Source organism: Heliangelus exortis, chromosome 29 (genome assembly GCF_036169615.1).
Source record: "Heliangelus exortis chromosome 29, bHelExo1.hap1, whole genome shotgun sequence".
In the NCBI taxonomy this organism is placed as follows: domain Eukaryota; kingdom Metazoa; phylum Chordata; class Aves; order Apodiformes; family Trochilidae; genus Heliangelus; species Heliangelus exortis.
In genome coordinates, this window is record NC_092450.1 from 2,422,608 (window position 1) to 2,436,868 (window position 14,261).

Here is a 14,261-nt window from a genome sequence, read left to right on the forward strand (position 1 = left end):
AAGTTGAGAAAAAATTTTTTTGCTAGCCAAAGGAAGTGACAAGATAAGCTGAAAATATTTACAAAGCAGATGTCTTGATTTGAGATATGGTTCATTTTTTTTCTTGCTGCCTCCTTTGAGAAGACAAGTTTAAAAATAAAACCTTTTGAGGCTTTAGAAACAGTTGTTTCAACATAAGATACTATTCTAAAACAAGATTTATTTTAACTAGCACTTCAGAAAAGTCTAAAAAAGTTTTGTTAGGATAATATTGGACCACTTGTCATCAAATTAAAATGCTCCCCTCACCCCCATCCTCACGAGCCTATAAATACATGAGCTGGTGAAAAAATATTCTTTCACTGCCTTAAATAACTGTTAGTTAGCAGATTATTTTTTAATCATATTAAAATTAACCATAAACTTATTTTTCTTCTAATTAACCCAAACCTTTTCCACAGCTAAAGGAGGGCTGCAATCAATTCCACACTCAAATTAATTGTTTTCCCAAACAAATTCTGAAGGCAGGGGATAAGGGGGGGTTCTCCTCATTGTCAGCACCACCTGGGACTCTGGATTCTTTTTTAATGTCAAATTTATAGACCAGGGATCAAAGTCTAGAACACAAAATACCTTTTTTGAAGGTGTTCCTGTGGATGGCACATCAATTACAGAGGAAGTGTTTGTGTAGTTTTGTAAATATGATCCATCTCCAGGGCTTGGGGTTTCTAGTGGCAAAATTCCAAAGCTGAGAAGAAAAAGAGGAGGAAGGGCCAATTTCTGAGTCTTAGATTCAGTGCCTGATTCTGTGGTTAAAACTCAGGTGATTAATTTAAATCAATGAAGGAGTTCTGAAATCAAGTTAACCCTCAATATCTTAATATCCTCACCTATAAAAGACACTTTAATAGAAAGCATCTTTATTCCTGAAAAACACAGAACTTTGCCTGCTTGCATAATAAGAGAAACAGAATCAAGTATTAACAGCTTTTAATATCATCCAGCTTAAACCAAAATGACATTGAAATTTAGGATTGGACTCTGATCTTAGAGTTCTTTTCCAACCATGGCAATTCTGTGGGAATCTATGCTCTTTATAAGAGTTTTAAGTCATGTTCTTAAAGTCTAAAGGAGTCTTTTTGCTCTGAACTTAACAATTCTTCCAACACCACAATAAGCAATTTACTAAACTAGCAGTTCCTCTCTTTTAATGAAAAATCACAACAGTTGGAAAAAACCCTCCCAGATGGGACCAAAGGCTGAAGGTGTTTAGCTTCTGTAGCATGATGTACAACATGCTACCAACATACATGTTTGGGGATGTTGTGCAGCACCAGGCACCTTCCTCTATCAAAAATTATCAACAGCTGTAGAGAGGAATTCTCTGTCTCAAGGACTTACCTTGGGGTTAGTGGGCTCAAAGCTGCTGGTCCCCCCAGTAAACTTCTCCCAGTTTTTGGTTTATTTTGAGCCTGTTTAGACAAAATGGCAGTTCCTGACCCCAGAGGGACAGCATCTGGTGAAATCACAGCTGAGTCAATGTAAGACATAGAAGAATCCGTGTTCAAGGAGGAATATTTTGAATTAGAGGATTCTAGGTTGATTCTGTTCAACTCCTGAAAAATGGAAGGCAGGTGTCAGGCACTCAGACACTTGTTTCTAATCAGCTTTCTTCAGTTAAGCTGGAAAGGCTGCTTTAAATACAAGGATTTTAGCAAAACTCACAATTGTGTCTTGAGGTGTTTCCATCAAGACAGTCTCAGGCTGTCTGTGGGATATGTTGTGATTAGATACCAAGGTTGTGCAAGTGTTAGGCAGACAGCTGCTGAAGTTCTGTAAAGATGTTAATTTAAATGTTTGGTCAGGGTCTGGTTTTTCACCTGTAAGATCAGAAGAACATTTAAAGAAGTTATTCCTCAGCCTACATGCTGAATATTCAGTCTGAAACAAGGAGGAGACAGGAGAAAAGTAACTTAGAAGGGGGTGGTTTCTTATTTCATTGTTTTAGAACACTGCTGATTGAGTGGAAAGAATACAAAAGCCTAAGCAATTGGTTTTACTTAAAAAATTAAAAAAACCAACCAAAACACTTTTTTAAAGTGATTCTCAGAAGCAGAGTTTCTCAGGATCCACTGTCAGGTGGAAAACATACAGAATTGTTAAATCCAAAAATATAAATTGTGAAGATAGAAAACAAAAAGCTCTAGCCACTGGCTAAGAATTTTAAATGCATTTTTGCTCACAAAACCCCTCCCAAAGAATTCTGCTGGCATTTTCCTTACTAATTCCAGACAAGGAGTAAAACAAACCTTGCCACGGGGTGATGGGAAATCAGAAAAGCAGAAAACATCTTCACTGCTCAAACCTCTGCAGACTTACCTATTTCACAGAGTGATTCAAAAGGGGACCAGAGGAAAGGATTTAAACTAAGGCTCTTTTGGTAACATTCTGATCCTTTGGCAAGCCGGTCTGTCTTGCTGCAAAAAAAAAAAAAAAAAATGTTTATAAGGAAACTTAAAACCAGGACTTTTGTTCAAGATACCTTTCCAGAAGAATTGAAAAACAAAACCATATTGAGAGGCACAGCAATATTCCTCATTACTCAAAGCACAGGAGTAAAACTGAGTTATTTTCAAGCTATTTGACATATTTTGATATAAATCAAAGGTACTCAGAGCCAGTCCTCAAAAGTGTTCTAGAAGTGCTGCTACAGCTTGAGAATTTTTGTTCTACAAAGATGCTGTTCTCTGCAACAGCTTTCTTCTTTTTTTTCCTCAAAAAGCAACCTGGTTGCTAGCCCTCCAGCCATTGAAATTATCCAGGGAAAAGATTTGTGCATCTAAATTAGGGGCTAAACTATACACTTAAGTGTCACAAAGACAGCTTCTGAAATAAATGGTTTTGAGAACTGGTACCCTAGGGAAGAATCCAAGAACCCCACAAGTCCCATTCAACCTCTTCACATTTACCAAAACCTTTCTTGCATCCAGGGAAATGCAAAATGCTTAAATTCACAGATTTATTCTAACTGGCAGGCCTCAAAACTTTGATTTGAAGGTGACAGCTATAGATCTGCAGAACAGATAGAGAAAAATCAAAGTGGCAACAGTGGAAACAGGCTTCAGAGTTTTAGGGAAGGCTACAGAACAAGCTCAAAGTTATTAAGACCCTTGGACTGAATGCTTAATAACCTGGAAAAGAGGGATTTGTGCTGCCAGTCAGAAGTTCTGGGTGAAAGATGAACCATTCCTGCATTCCCAAGTTAAATGGCTTCAATAACTACCTACCTGCACCTACCATCCTCTAAAATCTTGCAGGATTTCATAACCCAGAGACTAAAATTGAGCTCAGGCAAATAAATAAAACAAAACCAACCCCCAGGCTTGATGAGACAAAAGAAAAAAGCAGTATTACCAGTAAACATGTCCCAGTAAGGAGAGGGTAAAGCATGCAGAGTCACCAAACTCCATAACAATGTCATCATGGCTTTTCTGTTTATTCAGCACTCCACCAGATAAGATCTGCTCTCCTTCTGCAAGCCTTTTGAAAAAAGAAGAGGTTTAAAGGGGTTACAAGGCTCACAGTATTGGTAGTCCAGAGTGTTCACCCTGCTGCAAACAAAAAACAGAAATCCACTGTCAGTGTGCCCAAGTTTCAAATCACACACAATCTATTTCCTGTAAATTCATTTTTAGGAATTGATGGATTCCTCTAAGCAGCACTCTGAAGCTCAACATCTCTACTGGGGAGGGGGAAGAAAACCAAAAAATAAGCTAAGTGTTCCAAAAGAGACACTTAATATAACATGACTTTTCCAGAAGTGCTTATTCTTAGGTAACAAACTTAAGACAGAACTTGGTTTGGCTTTGTTGCCCAACTAAAAAAAAAAAAAAAAAAATTCTGTAAGGCTCCAGGCACTCAGTTAAGACCCAATCTTGGGACCTGGCACAGAGTTTGGATTTTAACATCTTGTTTCCTTGCAAGAGAGGCTCAAAAGGAGAATCACATAGGATGGGCCACTCACTGTGAGGCTTGAAAATGGAATTGGAGGCATTTTTCTGGCATTTGAGACCAACATCTGCACAAACAAATTATCTCTTCTTGCCTCCACTTGAAATTAGAGCTGTAGGTGGATGATTCTACCAGTATAGCCCATTCCCACAAGAAAATAAGGTACATCTCCATAAAAGGGCTCATATAACTACAGCAGCAATGACAAGATACATTTAAGACATTTTAAAATGTGTTTTTAAGAGATTCCACCTATCTGAAATCAGTTCAGGAGCTGATGTCCTCTCTCTGCACACAGCAGATTTTATAAAAGCAAGAGAGGGAATCAACAGCTTCAAATTTATTCCAGTGGGACCTTTCCAAGCAGAGCATTAACAGGATTTCCCTTTCAACAGAAGATGCAAAGAAACCTGTAGCTTAATAGCTCCAAAAGTGTTGAGAGTGTCAAAACAAAGCAGACACACCCTTGCTACTACAAAGATGTCAAAATAAGGTACATCTCCATAAAAGGGCTCATATAACTACAACAGCAATGACAAGATACATTTAAGACATTTTAAAAAGTATTTTTAAGAGATTCCACCTATCTGAAATCAGTTCAGGAGCTGATGTCCTCTCTCTGCACACAGCAGATTTTATAAAAGCAAGAGAGGGAATCAACAGCTTCAAATTTATTCCAGTGGGACCTTTCCAAGCAGAGCATTAACAGGATTTCCCTTTCAACAGAAGATGCAAAGAAACCTGTAGCTTAATAGCTCCAAAAGTGTTGAGTGTCAAAATAAAGCAGACACACCCTTGCTACTACAAAGATGTCAAAAGACTCTCCTGCTACAGAGGGTACAGAAGACTGAGGAGCATTCCCTGCTACCTCTGGAAAAGTTTGGCATTTTGGTTCCATGACCAAAACCAAACCCTTCCCAGAGTGTTCTCCTTGAGTTATCTCAGCAATCAACATTCTCTCCCCTCACACAGCTTGACAAACTCCTTCACAAATTATTCAACACCTTTTAGAGGTTGCTGCAGTAAGGGTTAATGCTCCATTAGATCCAGATCTGAAAGTGAATTGAACTTAAAATTCTCTTTAGAGCTGAAGGACCAAGGAATGAACTCGTTCAGGTGATACGACAGCTTTCAAAAAGAAATCCAAAGAAAATAAAACACCTGTAAGTAAAATATCAAGGATTTACTTACTTGCTGAGGTCAACACAACATTTTGCAAGCAGGTATTTACACTGGGGGGTAGTACAGCTGTGTCCTTTGAGGAGCCTGTATGCTTTATAGGCCTTTCCTGAGCGGTAGTAACACGTCGCCAGTAAAAACAGGGCCTCTTCTGAATGCACTAAAAAGATGAAAATCAAAAATAAAATAAAAAATCATCAGTTTACCACGTTGCTATAAAGGCAGGGAGAAGAAGTCAGCTAAGAACAAGATGGGAGAAAACAAGCATGGCCATTAAAAGAGATTGATTCCCCAAAGAAGGGTATTTCTGTCCTCCTCAGCACATAAACTTCCATTTTCTTGGAATTTCAGACCAATTCTTAGGATCTACTTTTGTAAAAAAGCCTTGATCCTTCTGGCTACCCAATAACCCTGTGTGATTAATATTAAAAATCACAAGTCAAGCACAGCAGTCATTAAAAGATTCATTCCCCAAAGAAGGGGCATTTCTGTCCTCCTCAGCACATAAATTTCCATTTTCTTGGAATTTCAGACCAATTCTTAAGATCTACTTTTGTAAAAAAGCCTTGATCCTTCTGGCTACCCAATAACACTGTGTGATTAATATTAAAAATCACAAGTCAAGCACAGCAGTCATTAAAAGATTCATTCCCCAAAGAAGGGGCATTTCTGTCCTCCTCAGCACATAAATTTCCATTTTCTTGGAATTTCAGACCAATTCTTAAGATCTACTTTTGTAAAAAAGCCTTGATCCTTCTGGCTACCCAATCCCCATGTGTGAGTAAGGAGCTTGCTGTTAAACATCACAAGTCAAGCACAGCAGTCATTAAAAGAGATTCATTCCCCAAAGAAGGGGCATTTCTGTCCTCCTCAGCACATAAACTTCCATTTTCTTGGAATTTCAGACCAATTCTTAAGATCTACTTTTGTAAAAAAGCCTTGATCCTTCTGGCTACCCAATAACCCTGTGTGATTAATATTAAAAATCACAAGTCAAGCACAGCAGTCATTAAAAGATTCATTCCCCAAAGAAGGGCATTTCTGTCCTCATCACCACATAAACTTCCATTTTCTTGGAATTTCAGACCAATTCTTAAGATCTACTTTTGTAAAAAAGCCTTGATCCTTCTGGCTACCCAATCCCCATGTGTGAGTAAGGAGCTTGCTGTTAAACATCACAAGTCAAGCACAGCAGTCATTAAAAGAGATTCATTCCCCAAAGAAGGGCATTTCTGTCCTCATCACCACATAAACTTCCATTTTCTTGGAATTTCAGACCAATTCTTAAGATCTACTTTTGTAAAAAAAGCCTTGATCCTTCTGGCTACCCAATCTCTATCTGTGATTATGTTAAAAATCACAAGTCAAGCACAGCAGTCATTAAAAGATTCATTCCCCAAAGAAGGGCATTTCTGTCCTCATCACCACATAAATTTCCATTTTCTTGGAATTTCAGACCAATTCTTAAGATCTACTTTTGTAAAAAAGCCTGGATCCTTCTGGCTACCCAATCTCCATGTGTGATTATGTTAAAAATCACAAGTCAAGCACAGCAGTCATTAAAAGATTCATTCCCCAAAGAAGGGGCATTTCTGTCCTCATCAGCACATAAACTTCCATTTTCTTGGAATTTCAGACCAATTCTTAATTGTTTTCCTGCTTGCAATTTGCCTTCTGTTATTTGTCTCATGTTGTAGCCTCACATGACTTAGTGGAGCAACTTTCCCAATTTTAGTGGCTATTTAGTTGATTTTTGACTTTACCAGTCACCTCTACACCAAAATTAAGTTTTTACACTCCAGTCACCTTTATCCAATGAGACATTTTTAAATCCAAGGTTTCCTCTCAAGGCAAGGAATTTAAATCTCCAGACCACTAAGAAACCCACATTCTACTTTTCAGAACACAGCACCAGGCTGGAGTGAAGCATTAAAAGATGGAGTTCAGCACTAAAAGAAAAAAAAAATTGGTGTTTTTCCATTTATCTACAAACTTTTCAGAAAAATCAATACTTGCAATGCACAAAATCCTCTTTGAGCAACCTGCTCAAATCCTTTGCTACACTGAAAAGTATTTTCAGTTTGTGCCACCACTCAGTGAGAGTGGAAACTCAAGACCCAGAGAGAAGGACATTTTATTAGCCTTCTGCTAGAAACACCAGAAAATCTTTTTGAAAATTCAAGTTAAATCAATTCTTTTATCCACTAATTTAACCCATTTCCAGAGTTCTGGGAAACTACCAAGCCACAGATGTCCCCACAAGGACAGTAATTGCAGATGGACTTAAAAGTAAGTTCTTCTCAGGGTAAAATCCCCACTGCCAACACAGAGAGAGTGTTCAGCAGCTTCTGCTCTGCAGAATTTCTTATTTTAACCAGAAGGCAAATGTTTTGTTAGCAGTTAATTGCTTGAACCAAGTGGCAGCATGCATGCTGTTCTCTCAGCACTGTTGGTCACTGAAAAAAAAAAAGCTGTTTGAAGTACTCTAGCAGAGTATTATTCTACAAAGGTAACATCAAACCCTGTATTTTTCTCTTGACTGCTGCAAAAAGTGGATTTTCTTCATTTCTACAGCCTTGGCAATTACCTTCTGTGCAGCATTTCCCTGCAATGTGCTGTGTTCAGGGGAAACCTGGCATGCCCAAACCTCTGTTTCTCTCTTATCTACACAACCTTTTTTTCAACCCCAAAAGGAAGATCCCAGATTTCATGGGTAACCTTGACATGAGGGGAAAAAAAAAAAAAAAGACTTGGTTTCTCAAAAAAAAGAGTTTTGTGCTGTTAAGTGCACTCTGAGCATGTCAGACAAAACATTGAAAGCCAAATATTTCCTTGCAGAACAGAGCATGAAAGAGGTTATGCAGTTTAATTCACATTACAAGCTCTTTAGCATGAGAAATTACATTATGGTTATAGTTTAGCTTAAGAGTTGGGGCTTTTTTTTTCATGTGAGTGACTGTGAGACAATACCTTTCAAAACAGAGAAAAAAAAAACCTGAAGCATTGAGGATAAAGAAGTAGAAAAGAATAAAAAGCTTATCAGAGGTAATGGAGGAAAAGTTAATAAAGAGGGACCAGAACACAAGAAAATGGTCTATGAAGGACCCAGAAAAAATAGAGATTTGTGTTACTGCTGCCTGCTCAGTATCCAAGACATCCCATATCCCAGGATTACAATGAAGGAAGAGTTAAGAAGAATCCAGTATCTATTCCATATGTTCTGCTTCTCCTTGTCTCCATTTCACTATGCTTTGCCCTCATCACAAGATTATTTCTTTCAGCTCTCATAACCAAACAGGATTAGTAACAAACACACCTTTCAATAACAAGACAATTTCTACAATTTTTATACTGCTTCTAAACTGAAAATATCCTCAGACTGCTTAAAATACCCAAATATCCATGGACTGCTTAATAAAACTCCCCCCTTTGACACAACTCAACAGGTCACTGTAAACATTATATTTAAACAAATGAGTTTCTTTTTTTTTTTTTTAAGGAGGTTTTACTGTAAACATTGCTGCTGTTACATGATTTTCCAACCTAATTTTGAGGCATTCTTCTGCTTTTTTTAACCAGAAAGTTAAAACTCCAGTATCACAAGAGCAGGAGTGAAACAAAGCAGGATGAAAAAAATCCTAAATCAAAGGGGAAAGAAAAAAAACCAATATTATATTTGCAAAGTACATACCTTCTGCATACAGCCTTTCAGCAAGGAACACTGCATCACGATAAGCATAGTGGTTAAGTGCTTGCCATATAGCAGCCTGCAAAACAAGAAAATAAATTGAAAAAGAAGCTTAAAACCCACAAAACTGATCAGCTCTTATTGCCAAAAGGCAAAGTTCAACTCTGGCTTACTGGAGTCTGAAAAAGAATGGAGAAGGCTAAGTGTGCAAGACAAGTTTTAGTTGTTTCAGCTGTTAGTAAAAAGACTTAAAAATAATTTTAGTAATGAAGCAGCCCAAGGATGTTGCTCAGCTGTTCCTGTGCACAGCATCTCTAAACCTCATCCAACATGCCTTGAGATCACTAAATATTTCCAAGAGTTACTGAGTTTTAGCCTGGTGCAGAACTGAGACTGGATTATTGCACACAACCACCAAACAAAACCACATGAAGGAAGAACAACCAACTCCCCAACACCAGAATATTTCCCTTTTCTCTCAGCTGTGCCTGAGGAGGGGAGGTGGGAAGCAGCTGAGGTGCCCAACCCACTTCACCAGCATTTCTCAGCCCATTTAAACCATTTCATCTTCAGCAGTGATTTGGGTCCACAGCACCTTCCTCAAAGAAATTTCAGTGTTCCTCCAAGAACCAAGATGAAGGTGATCCACTGCTTTTTTGGGGGGTCTTTGCCCATCAGCCACTTTTTTTCTGCCACTAATTGAGAAGAAAATGCAAAATGATGGACAAATTGATGCATCCACACTGGAAGGAACCTGTTTTGCTCACACACTTACACTTGGTCAACACTATTAAATGCTTAGGGCTCCTGTCCTCCTTTTCCAAGCTCCAGAGGTTGGGACTGTTGAGATTTGTGGAGATTTCAGAGGTGGCACAGCTCCAGGAAAACACCCAACAAACACCCAGACAGGTGGAGAAACCATGTGCACCACTGAAGGTGCTGTCACCAGCCAGAGCCATCCACAAAAAGAGATTTCCCAGCAAAAAAAGAGATTTTACTCAGCCAATTTTGTTCACATCAGACTTACAGCTTTCCTTTAGCTCTATCAGAGGGGTGGGTTGGGAAAAATAACTCCTTTTAAGAATTATTTCACCTTTCCTCCCCACCTGTTACAGGAGGTGGGGTGCACACTTAGCAGGGGTTGTGTTCTGAAGTTAGAAGGTTCTTGACAACTCTTCCTTCCCATCTTGCCCAAACTCCAAAGCAGTTTCCCCCTAAACAGCCATTTTGCAGTCATTTTGTTGTTACTGATCCAAACAAGCTCTGGACTTGGGAGCTCAAGGCTCTGTGAGCTCATATTTCTTCAATATTCATCAGCAAGAAGACATAAACTGAATTAGCTTCTGATACCAACTCCAAAATTAGCAGAAACTTCCCAGAACTAAGGAACCAGCACCCTGTAATGCTATTCCCAGCAGGAAAGGCAAGTGCCAATTTAATCTAAAAAAAAAAAAATAAATAAATTCAAGCAGCAGAATTACATATACCATATGCTACTTCTTCCAACACAAACTTGACAAACTCAGGGTGTGAAAAATATTCTTTTCATGGGAAACCTACATAATCATGAGCAGTACACACCAGACCTTCCAGTTACTATATAGAATATTCCCCACTAAATCTCTCTAGAGAGAACTATTTTCTCTTCTAGGTCCCAAGAAAATCAAGAGGTAATTTTAAGCCTGTGTGAAAGCACATGGAAACAAATTCTCTTAGCTTGGTTCTTATATTTCAGAGGCATTATTATTTCTTTATTTTTTCTTTATTTTATTTTATTATTTCTTTTTATTTTATTATTTTTTCTTTATTTTATTTTATTATTTTTTTATTTTATTATTTTTTCTTTATTTTATTTTATTATTTCTTTTTATTTTATTATTTTTTCTTTATTTTATTTTATTATTTCTTTTTATTTTATTATTTCTTTATTTTATTTCTTTCTATTATTATTTCTTTCTGGTTGCATTCCACACTTGAGATAACTTCAGCACAGACTCTGCCTGCTGTGGTTACTCCCTTTCACCTTGAGCAGCTCCAAGGTTGTGTCCCACAGACAGCATGGCACAAAAAGTGAGAGAGAGAAGGAGAACATTAAAATCTTTCAGACTATTCCCAAGTTTCAGTATTTTTCTCTTGCTCTCAGAAGCAGCTCTTCCCTTACCAAGTCACAAATGACAAGATTAATCTCTCCAAGCTGTGCCATCCTCAGGTTAAAAAAAAATACAGTTTTTACAGGGAAATCCATGGCATTTGACTTCTCCAACAGGAGCAAGTTGCCAGAAGCAATTTTGCCAAAGGCTGAGAAGGGCCACAAGTCATTTTTGGATGGATCACAGGCAGGTTATAAAAGTTACACCACAGACTGGGTCAAATAACAACCAATCCTGAGCAGAGACCCAGAGAAAGCAGAGTCAGGTCCATCTTCTATCCAAAAAATCCTGTGCACTGTCCAAGCTGCACTTCACAACTAAACCAAAAAGGTCTTCAAGGGTAAATTTTCTATTCCAACAGCTAAAGAGGCTTGGAATTTATTTTCCAAGCTTTAGAGGCTGCTGCTATGCTAAGCAGTTGCTATCATGATTTAAAACTTCTGCAGGGTGGGCAAAGGAAAGAGTTTTCTGTGACAAGTTGTGCTGCATCTACTAATTATGCAAACTCTGCCTGTTAATTAACCAGGCATCAGTATTGCACATTTTCAGCCCTAAAAGTAACCTTGGAGTTCAAAGCACCATTCCAGCAGGTCACAGCAGATCACCTTAACAGCAAACTTCCAAGGAAAGTCTTCCTTTTGTTCCCAAGATGTTTTTCAGCAATATCTGGAAGGCCTCCAGGCAGTTTTCCAGCACATGGGATGCAAGGTTTTCTGTTTGAGCTGAAGAGGCTTTAAAAAAAAGTACCTCAGAGGTCTACAGAAATTCTGGCATTTTTGTTCATTTTAAAGGATTAAAAATAGTTTGTAAAAATCTAACCAGTGAATAGGATGCCTTTTGGGACATGAATTTCATCTAATTAAACCCCAGCATTTATAAGGCAACATAGAGGCAGATTCTTTTATTTATCTGTCATGCTTTACATGTCACAGCTGTAAAGATGACAGTTTTTCCTGGAACACTAAGCCCTGTAGACATCTGAAAAGCTGTAAGAGAAGAGACAAATAGAAGAAAAAAAAAAAAAAATCTCTGCAGTGACAAAAAAGAGAAGCAGTGTCAACTTTTCCAATCATATTGTTACAAAAAAAAAAAAAAAAAAAAAATGGAGCTAAGAACACAGACTGGAGCTAAAATGGGAACTCAGAAATGCAATCAACTTCATCCAGATGTGCACAGCAAAATGGAGAGCACTCACTGGACATGTTACACTGGTGAGGAGGAAAAAAAAAAAAAGTGTGAGCTGGTTTAAAAAGCTGCTGGAGATAAAAATCCAACCTCTGCACCCAGCTCCAACAGAACCTCCAGGCAGAACTGGAACCTGGAATTTCTTTTGGATGGGGCACTGATCACTTCCTCCCCATTAAAAGCAACAAAGTGACCCAGGCCACAAGAAATCAAACCTAAAAGGAATAACAGCAAAGCTAAGGGTGAGAGAACCACCAGCAAGGAATTAGTTGGCATTTGGAAGCAGGCAGAATATAAACAGATCTATTGGATGCAGAAAAGCCTCATCAAAACATCCAACCTGATAAGGGCTTAGGAATGGAGAAGGGCCTAGGAGATGTCCTTCACTTTCTGAAAAATGAAAACAAGTCTGCACATTTCTACCAGAACAGCAAATATTTCCCACTTGGCAAGTCTGATGAACAGAGCACTGGAAACATTAAATATTGTTCCCTGTCCTTCACCCTGCAATGCATTCTTGCTTTTTTTTCTATCATAATCCCACAGTTTTCCTGTGCAAAACGCCAGCCCAGCTCCAAAGGGAACAGCAATGGTGTCAGGATGACCCCTGCAGAAGAGGGAGTGGGGGGCCAAAAGCATTTCCAGCACCACCCTGACCCTTGCTCTCAGAACAGAAGCATCAAGGACACAAACCCCTGGGCTACAGGAAGGCCACCACTGTCACCATCTTACACGAAGTCAAGTCCACAAGATGGGCTGGCAAAGAAGGAGCCTTTCTTCCCCTCTTATCTTTTCATTAAAAGGAGAGAGAAGAGCCAAATGCAAGAATTTTCCCTGCTTTCATTACAGAACACAATAATGTGCTACCAAGACACAGTGAAAGGTTCCTAGCACAACTAGAAACCCACCCCCCCAACATCCTGTTCAAAAACTGAATATAAAATAAGAGGATGGGAACATTAATAAGAAGAGAAATTAATAATGATAATACAGGTAGAAAATTGGGCATACAGAAAAGGGGGAAAGCAACAGCAACTTGCAGGTCTGTGATTCATGCCTTGCAGATGGGAAAAACAAGAGCAGGAAGCCCACCAGGGGAACTGCAGGGAGATTAAAACATGGCAGAAATCCGAAATTCGCCTTCTTCTCTGTCCTGGGTCTCCCATCGACCTGAAGATTTTAACTCCTGGGAAAGGAGGAGCCGCGTCCTTCATTTCTGCCAGAGGTGCCAAGCCGAGCACCCACCCCCTCAGCATTAAAAAATGAAACAGCAACAAGCGCGGAAGGTAAACGAGGGGGAGAGAAAGACACAGAGGCATCAACAGGTCTCCCAGGGGACCTACGAGGGAGAGGGGGGAGCCGAAAGGGCCTTTTCTGGAAGCCGACCCCGCCACGGTACCGCCGGGGACCGACACCCCCCGGGTGGGGGAGGAGGAACGGGACCGGTTACCCCCGGCCGGGGCAGAAAGGGTGAGGGCAGCTCTTCTCAGAGGCACAGGGAATAGGGAGGGGACAGAAGAAGGAGTGAGGAAGCCCAGCAGCCCCACAACCCCCCCCCCCGGAGCACCCTACGGGCAGGGCCCGCTCCCCCGGGGAGGGGGCACCCGGGGCCCGCAGCACCCCCGGGAGAGGCCCGAACGGGGAAGGGGGGAGGAGGGCACCTCAGGAGAGGGCCCGGGAGATGGGGGCACCCCAAGAGAGGGGCCCGGCGGAGCTGAGGCCTCCCCCGGGGAACGGGCGGCACCGCGGGTCCGGCTCCCCCGCCAGGCCGGGCCGGGCCTTGGGGCCTGAGCGCGGCGGCGAGCCCGAGCAGCCCAGGGGTCGGTACCTGGACGGGTTCCTGCAGCACCGTCATCCTGCTCTCCCCGGCCTCCTCCTCCTCCTCCTCGCCAAGCCCGGAGAGGGGCGGCCCCGGCCCCGCCTCAGTGCGTGTCCCGGCGGCGGCGGCGCAGCCCGGCCCGGCCCCTGCTCATTTAAACTCCCAGCGACCGTTACCGGGGCAGGCGGCGGGGAGGGAAGGAACGAGGCCGGCCGAACGCCGAGTCTACCCGAAGCTGGCGGCGGAAATA

The 14,261-nt window shown here is 40.6% G+C and overlaps 1 protein-coding gene across 1 annotated transcript; it reads right to left on the minus strand.

The window, feature by feature from the left end:
• Positions 1-474: 474 nt before the first annotated feature.
• On the minus strand, positions 475-14,261 carry CDC27 (cell division cycle 27). The gene is made up of 8 exons (XM_071728258.1): positions 14,021-14,261; positions 8,861-8,936; positions 5,182-5,329; positions 3,394-3,519; positions 2,359-2,456; positions 1,705-1,859; positions 1,381-1,595; positions 475-727 (listed from the first exon to the last, which is right to left on the minus strand). The coding sequence occupies exons 1-8, from the start codon at positions 14,045-14,047 to the stop codon at positions 475-477; spliced, it is 1,098 nt and encodes a 365-aa protein (XP_071584359.1). The 5' UTR covers positions 14,048-14,261.

Bases quoted from the DNA above. Each gene is read 5' to 3' on its own strand.
- CDC27 (XM_071728258.1), bottom strand. From the start codon at position 14,047: ATGACGGTGCTGCAGGAACCCGTCCAG. The intron at 3,520-5,181 runs GTAAGTAAATCC...TTTTTTCAAAAG, and splicing joins TGTTGTGTTGACCTCAGCAA to GCTTGCAGAAGGAGAGCAGA. The intron at 1,596-1,704 runs GTGAGTTTTGCT...TCCATTTTTCAG, and splicing joins AAACACCTCAAGACACAATT to GAGTTGAACAGAATCAACCT.